Source organism: Sphaerodactylus townsendi, linkage group LG15 (genome assembly GCF_021028975.2).
Source record: "Sphaerodactylus townsendi isolate TG3544 linkage group LG15, MPM_Stown_v2.3, whole genome shotgun sequence".
In the NCBI taxonomy this organism is placed as follows: Eukaryota; Metazoa; Chordata; class Lepidosauria; order Squamata; family Sphaerodactylidae; genus Sphaerodactylus; species Sphaerodactylus townsendi.
In genome coordinates, this window is record NC_059439.1 from 23,428,365 (window position 1) to 23,447,777 (window position 19,413).

The window sequence follows — 19,413 nt, forward strand, 5'->3', positions numbered from 1 at the left end:
CTGGATCTCCTTCAGTATTATCAATTTTCTTCAAACAATATCTAGCAGGGTGTTCAAGTTTTGACATCCTCTGTAGCAGGTTTTATAGGTTGTACTAGAAACATAACAATGTGCAGCTTTGTATTTAAATTAAAGAAACTGTATATATTTACCCCAATTAATGTATACCGAGATTGGAATGCATTGGGGAAATTAAATGTCGCTAATGGAACTGCAACAAGTTAAGCTATGTGTTTGAGAATGTGAGTTCATTGGAATAGTTTCTTAAAAAGCTCCATACAAAACTGATTAGTGATCTGGGAAATAATATCTTCCAAAAATAACCCCTGAGATTAATTTGGATTGCTTTTTCACTCCACCCACTCTAACTTACTCCCACATCACAGGCTCTGTCCCTCCTGGGTTTTATACAACTTCTTAGTGTAGCTTTGTTCAGAGGCCAAACCAGATGTCCTCCCTCCTTTTTCCTCAGCAGCAATGCTGGCTAAATGCAACCCACTTGGACTGAGGGTGTTGGGCGCTGTCAGTCATTGCTCCTGGACAGCTAATTGTCAACTGAAGCAAAATTCAAACCAAATTATTTCCCAGGCAGTGGCATTTCTCCCTACTAAGCAGATCCTGGCAAGAGAGGAGCACTGTGAGCCAATCACTTTGGGGAGAAGCCAAAGAAAGCCACAGTTCTGTTCCTCCTTTGTGGAGGGAAACCTTGTTTGTTCATTGCAAGTACTATTACTTGGAAAACAGAGATCTAGGATTAGTTTGCTCAGATGCCTGTTGAATGTGACCATTTTGTCCAGTGTGGTTGAAACTTGAGGATTGTTTAGTAGACAGACAGAGAGGTGCAGTTATAGATAGCTCCCTACTACAGGGTGACTATCTGCTTGAAAAATGAGGAGTGTTCAAAATAGATGGAGAACTGTATTCAGTGAAAAAAATGGTGTCATTATTTTTATATACAGCTGCCCCAGACCTCCTGCATGCATTCCCCATAGTAAATAATGGCTCTGAATTCTGGAACTTGAAAAAAACACATGGATTGGAATCATGAATTGGTAATGTCCTACCTAAAAATAAGTTATTTAAAAATAAGTTATTTAAATTTCTCACTCCATCCACCCAAGATCTGGAATTATAAAGTTTTTTTCTTTGTGCATGTCTTATCAATTTCTGGTAACTGGTGACCAGTTTTCAGATCTTGTGTCTGGTGGCCAGTTTTCAGGTCTTGTAGCATGCTTTTCTAATGAGTTGTACTGGCTACAAACAATGCTTTCACTTCAAGTAGCGTGGAGGTGCAAGATTCTCATGATTTTGTGGACAAGGTCCCTTCATGTTTGAGACTGGAAATCCCACCGACACCATGAAACTTGAGACCCATGTTGACTCTCCTAAGTTTATTTTCTGAACAGTTTTGTCTGCCACAGAAAGAACATCTTCACTTCTAATGCACATGGTGGAGGAGGCAATCATCTGGACCAGTATGATCAATGTTCTTCCATTTTTTGAGATTGCAACATCCTCAATCATCCCAAAGTATCAATTTTGAAACCTCCAGTTTTATTTTCTAACTAGTAATAAAGCTCATTGTATGACCAAATACAAGTGGCTCCTCCCACTTTTCCTCCCCCTGTTGTTCCATATCTCCAACTCCCTCTTCATCGTCCTTCTCTTCCCAGATGCTTGAATCAGCATGCAAAGGTTATTGGTGCCCATTGGGGGGGACCGGCCCCATGTCACCAGCTCTCTCCTCCTCCACCTCTCCTCCTCCTTCAGTTCCCAGTTGCTTGTGCTTCTTCCTGGATGCCTGAATTGCCACACAACTGATAATGGTGCAGTTGAGTCTGCCAGCAGTTGCAACCCTCCCACTGGTAGTGGCCAATGCCTATGCCTGCTCCTCCTGAAGTAGCTGCAGATGGTAGAATGACTGTAATTATTCAGCAGTGGGGGAGAAGGGCAAGCATTAGAGAGAGTAACCCCATTCAGTGTAAGATCCATCCCCACTTTGTGTGTTCACAATGACTAGTTGGAAGTGAATCATGCATGGTGATCAGCTGGAGGTGAGTCATTGTCACCATGGCTAGCTGGAAGTGAGTCACTGCCACCATGGCTAGCAGGGTCATTGCCACTATAGCAAGGTTTTTTTTCATATTGTAGATGAGTTATTTCTGCTACAGACTGATGGGTACATGGACAGTCACACACATTATTTTATTATATGAGATAAGAAATCTAGAAACATAGAGCTAGAAGGGACTACCAAGGTCATCTAGCCCAACTGCTGCACAATGCAATGAATTCAACTACCTCCCCTAGTATTATAATTCTAAAAATGTAATAGTCCAAAGCTCATGCGTAAAGTCTTTTTTGAGACAGAGTTTGTTTAATCTTTCCCATATGATACTTTAATAAGTGAAGCAACTGGGAACAGAAGGAGGAGGAGAGGAGGGGGAGGGGGAGGGAGCTGGTGACATGCAGCCAGGGGGGGGGCAGAAAAGCAGGATGGGTCCTCCCTAGTGAACACCATTAACCTTTGTATGCAAATTCAGAAATCAGGTAAGAGGAGGATGAAGAGGAAGTTGGTGTTTGTGGGCCCAAAGGGGGAGGAAAAGTGGTTGGGTTTCACCTTCTTGATGGACGCCATTAATCCACCAACAGTTTTCTAGAGCCCCTTGTTTTTGTTTGTATAGCGAGCTTTATTGCTAGTTTTAAAATAAAACTAGAGGTTTGAAAATTAACCTCCTACTTTAGGATGATTGAGGATGTTGAAATCTCTAAAATGGAGGAAAGTTGAACATGCTGGACCAGATGTTCCTCCACTATATGCAATAGAAGTGAAGATGTTCTGTCTGTGGCAGACAAAACCTAGAAAATAAACCTAGGAGACTCAGCTTTTGCCACAAGCTTCAGGGTGTTGCTTGGATTAGCAGTCTCAAACATCAGAACATACTGGTCCACATAATCTTGAAAAACCTTGCACCCCATGTTCCTTGAATTGGAATCTTTGTTTGTAGCTGGTATAACTCATTTGAAAAGGAAGCTACAAGACCAGAAAACTGGTTACCAGTTTCAAGAAGTTGGTAAGTGAAGATGTGCACTAAGAAAATAAACCTGTTAAAATTTCAGATCTTGGGTGGGTGGGGTGAGAAATTTTTGTCAGGATGGCTTATTTTTAGGTAGGACATTGTCAATTCATGATTCCAGTCCATGTGTTTTGTCAGGTTCCAGAATTCAGAACCATTATTTACAATGTGGAATGCATGCAGGAGGTCTGGGGCAGCTGTATATGAAAATAATAGCATCACATTTTCACTGAATGTAGTTCTCCCTCTAGTTTAAATGCCCCTTATATTTCAAGCACAGCCCCCCTACCCCCCAACACCATCTATATCTGCATCTCTCTGGCTGTCTATATCTATATCTATATCTGCATCTCTCTGGCTGTTTTCTAAACAATGTTCGTGTTTCAACCACACTGGACAAATTGGTCACATTCAACAGGCACCTGAACAAACTAATCATAGATCTCTGTTTTCCAAGTCATAGTACTCACAAAGAACAAACAAGGGCTGATTCCGCATGGCCAAAAACAGCAGTGTGAAAATGGTGTGAAAATGGTGTAAAAGGGTTTAAAATGGTGTTAAAGGGTTTATACTGTTTTCACACCGTTTTCACACCACTGTTTTTGGCCCATGCAGAATTAGCCAAGGTTTCCCTCCACAAAGGAAAAAGAGAACTGTGGCTTTCTTTGGCTTCTCTCCAAAGTGATTGGCTGACTGTGATCCTCCCTTGTCAGAATTTGCTTAGTAGAGAGAAATGCCATTGCCTGGAGCAATGACTGAAAGCCCCCAACACCCTCAGTCCAAGTGGGTTGCATTTAGCCAGCATTGCTGCTGAGGAAAAAGGAGGGAGGGGGTCTGGTTTGGCCTCTGAACAAAGCTACACTAAGAAGTTATATAAAAGCCAGGAGGGACAGAGCCTGTGATGTGGGAGTAAGTTAAAGTGGGTGGAGTGAAAAAGCAATCTAGATTCAGGGTTTTTGTTTGAATACATTATTTCCCAGATGGCTAATCAGTTTGGTAATAAGCTTTTTAATAAACTGTCCCAATGGACTCACATTCTAAAACCACATAGCTTAACTTCCCTGGAGAACAGCAGTTCCATTACTTATCTTTAATTTTCCCAATCTATTCCAATCTTTGGATATATCAGTTGGGGTAAATATAAATACACTTTTTTTTGCTTAAATACAAAGCTGCACATGGTTATATTAATGAAGTGCAACCTATAAAACCTGCTATTTAGGATGTCAAAACAGGAAAACCCTGGTAGACATGGTTTGAAGAAAACTGATAATACTGAAGGATATCTGGTGAGAAGAAATTGGTTGAGCCTTTTCTCCGCATTGAATGATCTCTTCCCCCAAGGTAATTTTATGACAACTCAAATCATCTTGCTTAATATCTTTTGTCATTTTCTTCATGTTTGAAAGGATCAATCCATTCAGGTACCATGACAGGGGTGGAGGACATTTTCCCCATGGTTGCCAACAGTGGCATATGAGACCATTTGGGTTTGCACTCAGGGCCAGTTCAAGCAAACAATGCACTGTCAATGCAGCTGTGACCAGTGGTGCAACAGGTATGGCTTATGTCTGTCACTCCCTGCACAGCCATTAGCAAAATGCAAGGCAAATCTCTGAGATGCTAGTGGAAGAGTCGGCTTGCTCTGAGAGTATTTGTCCGAGTATAATTTCATCCCCCCTTTATTTTTGTTTGCTGACACACCAACAAGTAAATTCTGGGGTCACTGAAGCCAAGATGATTGTCTGCCTCTGGAGTACAGTTATAAACAAGGGATGCCCTTTAATACAAAGTCAGAAAACAACCATGAAAAGTTAGTTTCTGATTTTTTGAAATACATCTGTGGTCTTAATCCTGATGTGTTTGACCTGCTTGTATGAAGTATAAATGAAATATCATTCAGAATGTTAAGCAGGTTGAGTAGGTCACCTATGTATCAGCACAAGAAATATCTTTTCCGTGTACAGCAAGTCTAAAGGACAGCTATTACAACAATAGTAGCCATGAGTAACTTCTTGCAACAGAAAGAACTGATTCTACTGGACTACAAATGGAGGTCAGCCACTCTGTGAGATTGAGGTAAGATAATTTTGAACCATGGACTTTAGCTTAAAAAAAAATCATTTCAGATTTATACCCTGGTAAACCAGGCTCAGGGTAGCAAACAACATCTTAAAATCCAGTACAATGCATTCCAGTTTAAAACCTTTCATTGAATCAACAGCACGGGGACATAAACTTTGGGCTTCCCAGAATATAATTATCAGAGCAGAGGAGCCTCTACAAAGACCTCTCAGTACCACAAAACTTCAAGAAAGCTTTCCCCCTAACTCCTTGTTCCTGGTATCTCAAAGGGAGGCAAGAGAGAAAAGGGGAAAGGGAGGTAAGACAAGGGAAAGGGAAAGGGAGGAAGAAGGGGAGGAAGGGAAGAAGGGAGGGAGAGAGGACAAGATTCGTTGGTAAACTCTGGCTGACTTAATCAAATGCTTGGTGGAACAATTCATTTTTTTCAGAGGTGAGCAATCCCTTCAAACTATCAGTTTCTTGTGTATCTTGCTCTTCATCAGTGGCGGAATTCAAATAATTTAACAACCGGTTCTGGTGGTGGGATTCAAATAATTTAACAACTGGTTTTTACAAGCACCATTTTAACAATCGGTTCTGCCAAAGTGGTGCGAACCAGTTGAATCCCACCACTGCTCTTAATCCAACTGATCTTGGAGCAATACACTTAATTCTCCCTACTTAGCTTCATAAGAATTCTAGGTTAGTCTGAGAGAGGGTGATTGGCCTAAGGTATTTTCGGGAGTTTCATAGCTGAATGGAAATTGAGTTTTCAATCAGGCAGTCCAGATCTACCATTATAGACATTGCATCACATTGAGTAGATTTTTGAGGTCACTATTTACGAAGTGACATACAGATCACGATAATTCGTATTTGAATGGGCACATGACAAGCAGATGCTTTATTGTGTAGGAATTACCCCCACTTCCCTTGTACTGATCATTTATTCAACTTTACTAAGGCTGCATTTTTATGTACACAGTTGGCTTCCTAATAGTTTCTGATTCGTTGTCCATTTTCTCTTGATTTAACAGAAGTCTCCAGAAGTGACCAAAATTAAATTGATTGATTCTGAAAGAACTTACAGTTCCATTACTTATTGTGCAAATGTTCCATGTTCTGAGCTCCTGGCAACTAATCATGCACGAATTGATCATTGGTCTTAGTGTGGCAGAATAAGTTTTTTTTTTTTTTCAGTTTTATTACGGCCATTAGGCCAGCAAAAAAGAGCAGAGAAGAACAAGAAAAAGGAGGAACAACAAACAAAAGAACAATCGAATTTGCACTGAAATCCACGAAACAGAAATCCACACAAGTGGCAGAATAAGCATCTATACATGATGCTGCATTTTCAACAGTGATGGCTACGAGGTTGTTGGTTGGAGGAAGAAGAGTTGGGATTCATACTCTGCCTTTCTCAACCATAAGGAGTCTTAAAGTGGCTTATAAACTCCTTCTCTTTCGCTCCCCTTAACAGGAACCTTGTGAGGTAAGAAAGACTGAAAAAGTTCTGAGATAATTGTGAGTAGCTAAAGGTCACCCATCAGGCTTCACGTGGAGAGAAGGAACAAAACTGGTTCTCTACACCACACTGGCTCGCAGTGTGCAGATTCATTTAGAATACACATTCTGTTTTAAAACACCTTGGGAAAATAATTTCAGCAGATTTTTTCTGCCATCCTTTTATTGGAATTAGGCAGTCATAAACCCACAGGTGGATAGAAGGTCATCATGTCCACTAGCCTTCTGAATGTGTAATAGCTCCTTTCCATTCCTGTCTAATAGTTCCCCTCTAAGTGAAGAGTCTTACTCTGTGAAAGAGGTTTTGCTGTGGTAGAAGAACATTTTTCTCCGTAGGAGCATGATCCTCACTATTCTCGTCAGACTCCTGATTAGTTGAGTTGTGATCCTTCTTCATATGGTATCTTCACATTTGCATGCTATCTTTTCAACAGGACTGGCTATTTACCATAATGTGGAGAAATGAGACAAAGATAACCACATTCATCCTTCTGGGATTTGGAGACTTACATGAATTGCAAATACCACTGTTCCTGTTGTTTCTAGCAATCTACATTGTGGCAATCACTGGAAATATCCTCATATTTGTGCTTGTTATCTTTGATCAGCACCTTCACACTCCCATGTACTTCTTCCTGGGGAACCTATCCTTCTTAGAGGCTTGCTACACCTCCAATATATTCCCAAGATTACTTTTAGCTCTCCTGACTGGGGACAGAATGATTTCTGTCAACAGCTGCTTAGCACAGTGGTATCTCTGCAGTTCCTTGGTAGCTACTGAATGTTGCTTACTCTGTGGGATGTCTTATGACAGGTATTTGGCTATCTGCAAACCACTGCATTATGCAACCGTCATGAACATTCAGACTTGCATCCTCTTAAAAGTCGCATCCTGGATCAATGGATTTGCAGTTTTTTCTATATTACTCCTTTTGCTGTTGAAGTTACCATTTTGTGGCCCCAATGAAATAGACCATTATTTTTGTGACTACTTTGCCCTCCTAAAAAGTTCCTGCAGTGATGTTAGTTTCATGAAAATGTTGAGTTACTTTGTGGCAGCCATTTTCACACTCCCTCCTTTTCTTCTCACGTTAGCATCTTATGTATACATTATAGCTGCCATCTTGAAAATTCCCTCCACTACTGGAAGGCAAAAGGCCTTCTCCACCTGCTCCTCTCATTTAATTGTGATTTCTGTTTTCTATGGGTCTCTAATGATTGTGTATATGTTTCCAAAGACTGAAGGAAAGCAAGATGTGGGCAAATTTTCCTCCCTCTTGTATATAGTGCTGCCCCCTTTGATCAATCCCTTCATCTACAGTCTGAGAAATAAGGAGGTCAAAGAGGCGTTACAAAATATGATTCGGAGGATTGTGAACAGTAAACCTTACCCATAAAGTTAGTGGAAAGGATCCATACATAGCAAATATTTCTCCTTAAACATTCTTTGTTTAAGAGGTCTTTTTGTAAAATGCAGGGAAATCAAGTGAAGCCATATAGTGGATATGGGATGAATGAAGCCATTTTTTTTCATTCCATCTTACTCAAATCTCCTCTTTACTACAGCCCCCATCTTATGTTAATGCTGTTCATGTTGATCCATGATCTCCAACATAAACTGTGTTGGATGTATAAAGGGATGGTGTTCCATTTTTCACCAGGAGAACAGCTATTTCTGTCCAACCCAACATTTCCCTCATTATGCTTTTTTAAAAAAAGAAAAAAACCTTCCATGCTACATTTTTTCTAGGAAAAAAACACTTTTTAAACTTTCTTTTCTAAAAGCATTTGTTAACACAGCAAAGCAAAACCAAAATATTGTGTTCTAAAACATTCAATAAAATTCTGGGTCTTTTTCATTGACAGTGTGGTTTCAATACGTACATATGGGGGAATCTCACAGGGCTGAATAAACTACTGAATAAGTTTCTGAACAGATGTTCCTGCAGGATGATAAGATGTTGCATGGAAGGGCAAGTTTCAGTGAAATCCCAATCAGTTACACCCTTCTAATCCCACTGAACAAAATTGGTTTTGGTGGGTGTAACTCTACTTAGGGAGGCAGTGTTATAAATACTCCTGGATAACAAGTAATTTTTGCCCACACAACAGGCCTGATGAGTTATTATTATTATTATTTTATTTATTAAATTTAATAGACCGCCCTACCCCCGAAGGGCTCAGGGAAAAAGGGGTGGGGAATCCTTTCAACTTCTATACATGGAGCATCGTGACTTGTCTTGTCTTGTCTGTTTTGGCCCTTTTTGAGCTTCTTCAAATTTCTTTTGAGCTTCTTGAACATTTTTCAGAATTTACCAGGTGTCTGCTTGTGGAAAACACCTAGGCTGATTATGCATGAAGTGTTTGCTGTGTGGTGGAAATGTCTGCTGAAGCAAGATTCCTTGTATGAATGTATCTCCTCTAGCCCTGCTTTCACTTTCCACTCTTTCTGTGGCAAGCAAATTCACTTATAGCACAATTTAATTTTGCTTCATTGGCACAGCTTTGCCCCCAACCTTTTCCTTCCACCGTCAGCAACCCCACCTAGTCTTACCCCCCACTCTTTTGTACTGCTTTGCATGGCTCTCCCTTACCCTACTCCCTGTTGCCAACTGTAGTAATGCACCGCTGACCCAGCAGCACCGTGGTCGAGCGCTGGAACACCTACGCTCCTACGGCCTTCTGGTCGCACCGCACCCCCACTCCTCATCCCCCTATGAGTCACGGGTCATGAACTGTCTGGCTCAGTCACCGGGCGCAGGGACAATGGTCTTGCCCCCAGGTGAGGATTAGGCTCAGGCAGCTGCAGCTCCTCTCCGCCTGCGTAGCCAGGTGAGATCATGCATCACATGATGATCTCCCGACCTCCCGCTCTCCCGGAACTCCCTCCGTTCCTCCCTTCTACACGCCCCCGATAGAATCACAATAAAAGGTGCCAGGAACCAGCACGCGGGAGACTCGCTAGGAACACGGACCTCAAGCGCTCCCGCTTCTGGCGATCTCCCACCAGATGTTATCTCCGCGTCACCGTCTGCGTTCTTGCGCCTGACCACGTGGAGTCGAAGCTTCAAGCTGAATTGCCGAAACCCGGGAATCCTCGAACCTCCACCCTGCTCAATCGTGCAAGCGCCTGGGAAAGGGGCGGCGGTACGAGGAGTCCGCTGGATCGGCGCATCCAGGGACCACCGTTTCGGTATCGCCCGTCCGCTGGATCGGCGCATCCAGGGACTCGAGTCCTAGGACACTCTCTCGTCCGACGGAACACCGGTGAGTATAGGAGCTTGCAAAAGCAGGGCTTATGACAGAAGCACGTTAATCGAACTGAAAGCGTTAGCGAAAATGCGGCAGGGTCTCCGTGAAAGAGGGGAGCTGCGCCAAAGAATTGGTTGAGGAGATTGAAGCTCAATGTCCATGGTACCCAGAAGGGGGGACATTGAATCTTAAGGACTGGGAAAAGATCGGGCGCACTTCTTCGCCGACAGAGCCTCGTAGCGCGCCGATGTCACTGCCTACTGACGTGGAGACAATGTTATCAATAAGTCGCCATCAGCCTGCAGGACCTATGGCTACCCTTTGCTGTAGGCAGCCCTCCTTTCGATCTTTCACCTTCAATTTCAACCCCGGAATTTTCTCTATCCTCGGGCTAAATTGGGACGCCTGTCCTCCTTCTGCCCCCCTTGCTCCTCCGCCCATTTCAAATTCTCCTTTGGCTCAGTCCGCCCCCTCCCTGCTCCGCCTTTCATTTTCCGAAGCCACCATGCTTTTACTCCGTCAGCACCACGTAATGGCGGGTTTCACAAAACTCTCGCAGAGCGTGTTAGCCACGATCTGAAATAGAAAGCCTGGCCGAGGAAGAGCGATGCCGATATTCTCGCGATTGTGCCCCGGTCCATTTCACAGATACCGAGGGAGGATGGCATTGTTCCCGGGCGGGTTGTCGAAAATCGCCCATTAAGCTATAACATCCTCACTGAGCTCCGCGATAAGCGATGCGGGGACGTAGGAATCACTAGCCCCTACGTGAGAGGCATGCTAGAGGCAATCGCGAGGAATCACTTAATGGTTCCGGACGACTGGAAGACCACCTTCCACATGCTCCTGAGCCCTGGTAACAATTTGTGATCTGGGGAGAGCGAAGTTCCGCCAGCAATGCTTTAGCAGGGCAGCCCGCCTCGGCCTACACCACCGCTGACAGCTTTACGGCTTCGATGCCTTCAGTAACCCCAACAATCAGATTGTCCTGCTCTGAGGCCACCCTTACGGTGCGCCTCTGAGTGCAGCTTACAAAGGCGTTTGTCAAGGTCCCCAATTCTGGCCAGCCCACACAGAGCTTCTCAGCGGCCATACGGGCCAAAGCCCCAAGAGCCCTATGCCGAAGTTTGTGAACAGAGCTCCAGGAAGCGCTCAAGAGGCAGGTAGATAGCGAAGAGGCTCCAAAACGGAGGCTCCTCATGCGCCTGCGGCTAAGGAGAAGCGCCTCCACGGAGTGCCGCAGGAGCAATCCACGGCTCTGGGCAAAGACCCTGAACTGGCCGTGACATGCTTAAGGCTTGCCAGGACATCGGATCTTCCGCCCACCAAGCTAGCCTCCTTGCTGCAGTACCCACTCTCCACCGCCAGGGGACAGCCTCTAGGATGATTAAGCTTTAATCTTCTGGCAGACCCGGACACTTCCGGCGAAGGGAATGTAGGCAGCCCGGTGGGGGGCCTATAACCCCGATGGAGGAGGGTCCTCCCCCAAGAGGAGAAGGCCGCCCAAGACCCGGTGCCCACGATGCCAGAGGCTTCCATTGGAGAAGCGACTGCCCGTCGGGAAACTTCGCCCAGGCTGTCTCCCCAGCCTGCAGGACCAAGGAGGAGAATATTAGGAGCAGACCTTGCAGACACCAGGCCCACGCCAATGACCGCCCCACTTGTGGCATCTGCGGCTCACGTGTTACCCAGCCCATCTCCTTCAAGTTCCCCACGAGGTCGCTTGTCGCCCCAACCCAGTATGCTGGCGTAACCCCACCATCCCTACCGGGACTATTGGGCTGGTGCTGCCTAAGGCCTCCGCCGCTGAGCAGGGAGTGTTCATCATTCCCGGAGATAATCGACTCTCCCACGCACCAGGGACCCATCCATCTCCAGATCTGGACGAACATCCCGCAGGAAGGTTGCCCATCGGAACCAGCTGCGCACAGCTGATCCTTCTGCCCCATGCGCTGCCCGCTGCCGACCCAATAAAGGCGACAGGCCCCGGCAGCCAACATGGGCGCAGCCAGCACCACCATCAGCGGCGGTGGAAACACTCCATCGAAGCTCCCGCCCGTTACCTGGAGCTCGCTATAGAGGGATGCATGTTTAAAGGGCCTGGTAGACACCGGCGCTGATGTGACTCGTCATCAGGACAGCCGAGTGGCCTGGACCAGTGGTCGACCGAGGCTTGCCCGCACATCTGGGGGGGGTGGGGGGGAAACAAACCCAGCGGACGGAAGACATCCGCCCGCTCACGGTCCACATTGTGCCCAGGACTGGAGGCGACAGCTCACTTTCGCACGCCTCCCCATCGTCTTGGACATCCATGTTAATCTCTGGGGAAGAGACCTCATGAGCCAGGTCAAAACGACTCTAGTCTGGGATGGATAAATCCATCACGCAGATCACGCAATCACTGATTGTACCTCCTCGAATTGCCTTCGAACTTCCGCCAAAGGAAGCCGTACTCCCCTCCCGTTCCTCTCCCTTCCATTTCTTCAACCAAAAGGGCAGGGGAGGGCCAATTGGCTGACTGGCCCTCCCTGGATGCAAAATCTGGGCCCATCCTGGTACCGCAGCACTGCCAGGATAGGGCCCCAGGTTAAAAAGCGAGGGCTGCCAGCAGACCAAATTCACTCACAAACCAGTTTGGGTGCCTCCAGTGGTCATGGTATTATAGCACCATCATCACTTCTAAGACGCTTGGCAGCGAAACCGCCCTTAAGGAGTGGTTTCAGCCCGGCGGCATTTCCCCAAGATAACTGGATTACAAAATTTTAGCACCATCCAGCCCCCCTGCGTTGGCCACTCAAGGTCACGTGTAAGTACATATTCCCTTACAAGGAAAAACCCTCGCATGTGGAGTCTCTCTGCCTTCAAACGCCTGAATGCCTCGTGGTTCCCCTGACCAGCACTCCATCCCCCCAAAAGAGCTCCAAAAGCCCGCTTTCATACTACTGGATTAAGCATGCATACCCACAATTCCCCCAGGGTCCGCCCACCCCCTGCCCTCCCTGTCAAATAATTTTAAGAAAGAGGGATAGGCGGCCCCCAGCAGAATTGCATTAAAAGCAACCTTCAACTACACGCAGTCTGTAAAATAGCCTCACACATTTAACTCTAACTCAAAATAAACTCGATCTTGATCCCCCGCCACCCGCTCTAGAACCGAGCCTGGCGGGACCCGGCCCCCTCCCATAACCTGGGGAAGGGGATGTGTTTCAGTCCTTATTCCTACAGGCTCCTGTGGATTCCGACTCGCCATGACGGGCCAGCCCATGGAATGGCGCCAGGAGGAAACCAACCCCATCCCAGAGATGGAACACATCTCTCTGAAGGATCCCTTACCGTGCTTTGCCCCTCGGAATCGAAGGAACGCCGGCGCCGACGCCCAGATGGTCCAAAGACCCGGATGACCTGGGGAAACGTCAAAAGCAAACCGGCCAGCCAAGCTCAAGAGCTGCTGCGCCAGCAAGGCCACCCCCCGAGACACCCGAGAACCTCTGTGCCAGCTCTCTTTGCAATCATCACCGCCAACTCGGCGGCCACCATCCTTTGCCTCGCTCTATGCTGCCACTCCTGCCGATGGCAATCGGAAAGCACCCTGACCGAAAGCTTTTCACCAGACCAACATCTGGGAGCAGTTTTTAGCTGCCGCTGCCAGCGCCCCCCCCCCCCTCATCTTTTCTGCCTGGGCCAGTCGCACCTAGGAGTCGGGAGCTTCATGCGTATGGCTTCCTGCCTGCTCCCCGTTTGCAAAGCCCCTGGAGACTTCTTTTTTATGGAGTTCCTGGTTTAAGTCCACTTCATGAATGCCTCATCCATCAGGTATTCCATGAGCCGCTGACTGGGGACCCGCTGCCCAATCCCCTCCGGCCCGTGGCGGCTCTCTCCCTTATCACCAAGACTGTCGCTAATCCACGAGTCCAACACCTGGCGCTTCGCGACCGTCGGGCGTAAAAGCTTCAACTTCAAGGAGCCGCACTCCAGGCCCATTTCATCGGCTCTTACGCCAACTCGGAACTGTACAGCACATGGAGGACATTCCCCCGTACTTGGGAACATCCTGCCTCTCTAAGGGCTGGTTCTTGGACCTGCCACCAGGGAAAAGAACTTTCAACTACATCCCCATACCGGCTCTCTGCGGGACCCTCGTGCATGCCTCTAGCCGCCTCACCATTATACCACCTCAGGCTCCGCCCCAGGAGCCGGCACCGCCACGCCAAGCCGCCGCTATCGCTCTGCCTTTCGGATCCCTCCTGCCGGAGCGACAGCTGGGTTGCCCTCTCCACAGCCGATATCGCCTCCCTCGCTGTTTCCCTAGTGGGAGTCCCTGGACTCAGCCTCTTACAATGCTAAGACTATTACCGGCTGGCCTGTGCCTCTTGCGAAGTCCATCAATTCTACCTCCAATCCACTCTGGATGCCCTAGCCTCCAAACAACAGGAACTTCGCTGATAAAGCGGCCCTAGATGTAATCGATGTCAGCTTTCATTGATTACTTGTTGTTCTAATACAATATTCTACCAAAGTTGTGAGAATGTACATAATATGTGTTGTTTTAATCTCTCCTGATAACTCCCAATTGATTTATATGAAAGAGATGGCGCGGAATTGCAAAAAAGTTGTATCCAGTCTAAAAGTATGATGTATTGCCCCATTACCGGTGGTCAGCCCTCTGGGAGTTGGCTACGTCGGAGGAGGATCGGTTGAAGTGCTATCGCATGCCTCTGCATTGGTTTGATTTGTATGCCTCGCCATCACGGGTCTTGTTTTGTTCAATGTTAGTATCTAATTATTGCCTGTAACGCGGTGTAAGAAGCCCCATCGACTTTCCCCTGCCCGCCAACCAAGTTTCTATCTTTGCACAAGCAGCTCGATCCAACTTCGACCAAACAGCCGGAGGGGACAAGCGTCCCCCTAAATCGCCCTCAGCATTTTTCGACCTCCCCTTCTAAAATGTAAAAGCGAGGAGATCGTGGGTAATGCACCGCTGACCCAGCAGCACCGTGGTCGAGCGCTGGAACACCTACGCTCCTACGGCCTTCTGGTCGCACCGCACCCCCACTCCTCATCCCCCTATGAGTCGGGTCGCATGAACTTCGTCTGGCTCCAGTGTCCACACGGGCGCAGGACAATGGTCTTGCCCCAGGTGAGAGATTAGGGCTCCAGACGGCTTCACGCTCCTCTCCTCGCTACGGCCGCCAGGTGAGATCATGCATCACATGATGATCTCCCGACCTCCACGCTATCCCGGAACTCCCTCCGTTCCTCCCTTCTACACGCCCCCGATAGAATCACAATAAAAGGTGCCAGGAACCAGCACGCGGGAGACTCGCTAGGAACACGGACCTCCGCGCTCCCGCTGCTGGCGATCTCCACCAGATGTTATCTCCGCGTCTCGTCTCGTTCTTGCGCTGACCACGTGGGTCGACTTCACCAACTATTTCTCACTGCTTGTCCTGTCCTATCATTTTTATTGCCCATAGCCCTTATATACATTGTAATTTTATATACAAGCAATCAGTGATTCCAGACCACAAAAGGAAAAGCAAGAGTCTCGACGCTCAGGTTTACCACACATTGGGAGACAGACAATAGTGAACCTGGAGAGTTAGCAAATAGCAATTTACAATGTCCTTTTGTGGTTTTGCAGTTTGCACACCCCCATTACTGCCCACTCACTTCCCCCCACTCATAAAAGACAATCAGCGTTCAGACAAATTGTATAGATGCCATATTCAAGACTTTTCTCCTGGCCTTTTTTATTTTGGTACATTGATCTATTGATAGATTGATGAATTAATATATCATCAATCTATAGGTAAAATTAAAGATAAAAAATAAAGATTGTATTAAAAATTAAAGCACACATTCTCTATTTTGCAGGATATAGAACCTACGAAATATGACCTCCCCACCCCCACCCCCGATACAAGCAAAAAACCAATGGATAATGCCTGCCCCTCTCCAAACAGGGCACTGAGTAATAAAGTACAACATACCCTGAAAACAAAACTCCCCAGCAAATTCTTTTTGAAGTTGTATAATCGTCTAGAGTGGGTTTTTTTTAATTTAAGCAATATTTATATAATGACGCTTGTCTTGATTTTTCATTCCAATCGATGTTTATTTGCTTTTAAAGGTACTTATTTGCTTTAAAATATATAGTATTTTGTTGGAGAATGAGCAGTTGGTTCTGCATAGTTTAAAAATAAAACTGATTTATTGATTTACACTTTTGTTGCCATACTCAAATATTCCTCTAAGGACAATAATTACACTAATAGTCTACAACATTTAGAGCTATTTCTGAATTTACCATTGTGTTAATTAGGGGGAAACTAAAAAAAGCTGTTGATTGCATTAGCTTAAATACAGTGCCAGAAAATACATTGTTATTTTAATGAAACACACTCTATAAAAGAGAAGGCTAAGGGGTGCCATGATAATGATGTTTAAATATTTGAAGATATTTCATGCTGGTGATGGAGCAAGCTTGTTTTCCACTTGTTTTCTGCTGCTCCAGAGACTTGGGTCCAAGGAAAAGAGATTTCACCTAAACATTAGGAAGAACTTCCTAATGGTAATGGCTGTTTGAAAATGAAACATGTTGCCTTGGAGGGTGGTCGAGTCTTTCCCCCCAGTTTTTAAACAGAGACTGGATGGCCACCTGCCAGTAATGCTTTCACTGTGTCTTCTTGCATAGCTGAGGTTAGACTTGGTGGCTCTTGTATTCTCTTCCAACTCTATGAAAACATGCTGTGCAAAACATCGAAACTGGCATGCTTTTTCGACATTCATGAATCACTATTTTGGGACAACCAGCAATACTGAAGGAGATCAGGTGAGAATAAATCAGCCAATATATTATTTCAGCATTGAATAATATCCTCTGAAAAACAAATTTATTACTCTTCAAGATTAATGAAATAGCATTACCATATAACCTTCATAAAACCATCAAGTCCTTTGCCTAAAACAGTGGTGGTGAACCTATGGCACGGGTGCCAGAGGTGGCACTCAGAGCCCTCTCTGTGGGCACGCACAAACAGAGTGCCCCCCCCACATCTAGGCTGGCCTGGGCTGCTGGGTTCGATTATTAGCATTAAACCTAAGACCCAATTTTGGGGAAGCAGTGTAGGTAACCCTGTTAAGCGCTATTAAACCCCACTGATTTTCATGCGAAGAACTAAAGCACGATCCTTTACCTGGGAGTAAGCTCGGTTGCTGGCAATGGGGCTTGCTTCTGAGAAAACCCTCCTAGGGTCGTGATTCACCTGTTGGAAGAGTTGCACGGTTGCTTCAAAGAAAAGCCACCGACTACCACCCAGCCTACTCCTGAGTAACGCACGCCTCGGAGCCCACCATTTTTACTGAACGAAAACCTCAGTCTTCAGATTAAATTGCCATGTTGGCACTTTGCGATAAATAAGTGGGTTTTGGGTTGCAATTCGGGCACTCGGCCTCGAAAAGGTTCGCCATCACTGGTCTAAAAGTATGTAACTGCACCATTCAGTCGTTGAAGTGTCCTCAGCTGCAACAAGATTCCTTCTGGCAGAGAAAATCTCTACCATTGGAAGCGGGATAACATTAAATCAAAGCATTCAGTTCTTTCTCAAAAGTATTAATCTTTTGTATTTGTTTTGTGTTTCATTTTTTCAGCAGGAGTTGACTGTCAGAGTAGCCTGATGTTAGGAAATAAGACAAGGATAACAGAAATCATCCTTCTGGGATTTGGAGACTTGGCTGACTTTCAGATTCTTTTTTTCTTGACATTTCTAGTGATTTACATTGTAGCCATAACTGGAAACATTCTTATCTTAGTGCTTGTTATCTTTGATCGGCACCTGCATACGCCCATGTACATTTTCCTGGGGAATATCTCATTTCTGGAGGTTTGCTACACCTCCAATATATTTCCAAGAATGCTTTTGAATCTCCTGACTGGGAAAAGAGCGATTTCTTTCAGTGGCTGCTTCACCCAGTGGTATCTCTGTGCTGTTTTGATAGTTTCAGAAAGCTGTTTGTTCTGTGCAATGTCTTATGACAGGTATCTGGCAGTCTGCAAACCTCTCCATTATGCAGTTATGATGAAGACTCAAAATTGTGTCCAGTTAGCAGCTGCATCTTGGATCAGTGGATTTACAATTTTTTTGGTCTTGCTCATTCTGATGTTACAATTAAATTATTGTGGCCCTAATGAAATTGATCATTACTTTTGTGACTTCATGCCAATCTTAAATCTCTCCTGTAGTGATACCAAAATGATTAAACAGTTGAATTATGTTGTGGCTGCTGCTTTTGTGCTTTCTCCATTCCTTCTCACCTTGACATCCTATGTATATATTATTGCTGCCATCTTGAAAATTTCCTCCATTACTGGGAGACAGAAGGCCTTTTCTACCTGTTCCTCTCACTTGATTGTTGTTTGCATTTTCTATGGATCTATAATTGCTGTGTATATGCTGCCAAAGGCTGAAGGAAAAAGAAACACAACAAAATTTCCCTCTCTTCTGTATATAGTGCTGCCCCCTCTTGTCAACCCTTTTATCTACAGCTTGAGGAACAAGGAAGTCAAAGAGGCTTTGAGAAATATCATTGGGAGGATTTTGCATTACAAACTCATCTCATAAACTAGTGGATGAAATACTATTTATTGAAAATGTTTTATTTATTATTTATTTGAAATAATATTATTTATTTACAAGAATGTTGTCTGTTTTTGGTACATTGATTCTGAAGCAACACTTTCTAATACTGGGACAGTTGAGCTGATTTATACCAAACACATATCATCAGAGGTGGGATCCAGCAGGTTCTCACCAGTTCCTGAAAGTGGGTTACTAATTATTTGTGTGTGCCGAGAGGGGGTACTAATTGGGTCTGTTTTTCCATCTCCACACCCTCGCCTCCCCGAGAGGCATCCTGCCTTTGAACGTGAAGGTTCCATATAGCAATTGCGACTAATGATGTAACTCCCTGGACTGGGTTAATCCCTTTCAGGTACTGCAATTCATTGATTCTCAGCCTTTTGTACCTTTTATCTCACCAGTCTTTATCAAAGAACCTGTGTGTTTCACCATTGCTGTGTTCAGATTTGTGAGTTGGGGAATTTTCTATAATGTGATGATAATTTAGAAATGACCTGGTGCAAAAAAAAATGGGGGTCATGGTGGGGTGGCTTACCATGTGGGGGGGCATCCAACTCAGGTTTTGCCCAGAGCTCAGGTTTGCCTAGGTATGCCTATGCCCCCTTTGCTGAGGCGGGGCTGGCGAGGGAACCTGTTAATAAAATTTTTGGATCCCACCACTGCATATCATCCACTGTATATTTTAATGTAATCTTTCTTATGTATTGTCGAAGGCTTTCACGGCTGGATTCAACTGGTTCTGGTGCATTTTCCGGGCTGTGTGGCCATGATCTGGTGGATCTTGTACCTAATATTTCGCCTGCATCTCTGGCTGGCATCTTCAGAGGTGTATCACAGAGAAAGGTGTAAAACAGACT

The 19,413-nt window shown here is 45.4% G+C and overlaps 2 protein-coding genes across 2 annotated transcripts; both read left to right on the forward strand.

Annotated features, from left to right (window-relative positions):
• Positions 1 to 2,033: 2,033 nt before the first annotated feature.
• LOC125444188 (olfactory receptor 2AP1-like) lies at positions 2,034 to 8,062 on the forward strand. The gene is made up of 3 exons (XM_048516625.1): positions 2,034 to 2,054; positions 6,622 to 6,633; positions 7,100 to 8,062. Exons 1-3 carry the CDS (start codon positions 2,034 to 2,036, stop codon positions 8,060 to 8,062), a joined length of 996 nt encoding a protein of 331 aa, XP_048372582.1.
• A 5,874-nt stretch (positions 8,063 to 13,936) lies between these two features.
• Positions 13,937 to 18,538, forward strand: LOC125444189 (olfactory receptor 2AP1-like). Its single transcript, XM_048516626.1, has 2 exons — positions 13,937 to 14,225; positions 17,568 to 18,538. The coding sequence occupies exons 1-2, from the start codon at positions 13,937 to 13,939 to the stop codon at positions 18,536 to 18,538; spliced, it is 1,260 nt and encodes a 419-aa protein (XP_048372583.1).
• Positions 18,539 to 19,413: the final 875 nt, after the last annotated feature.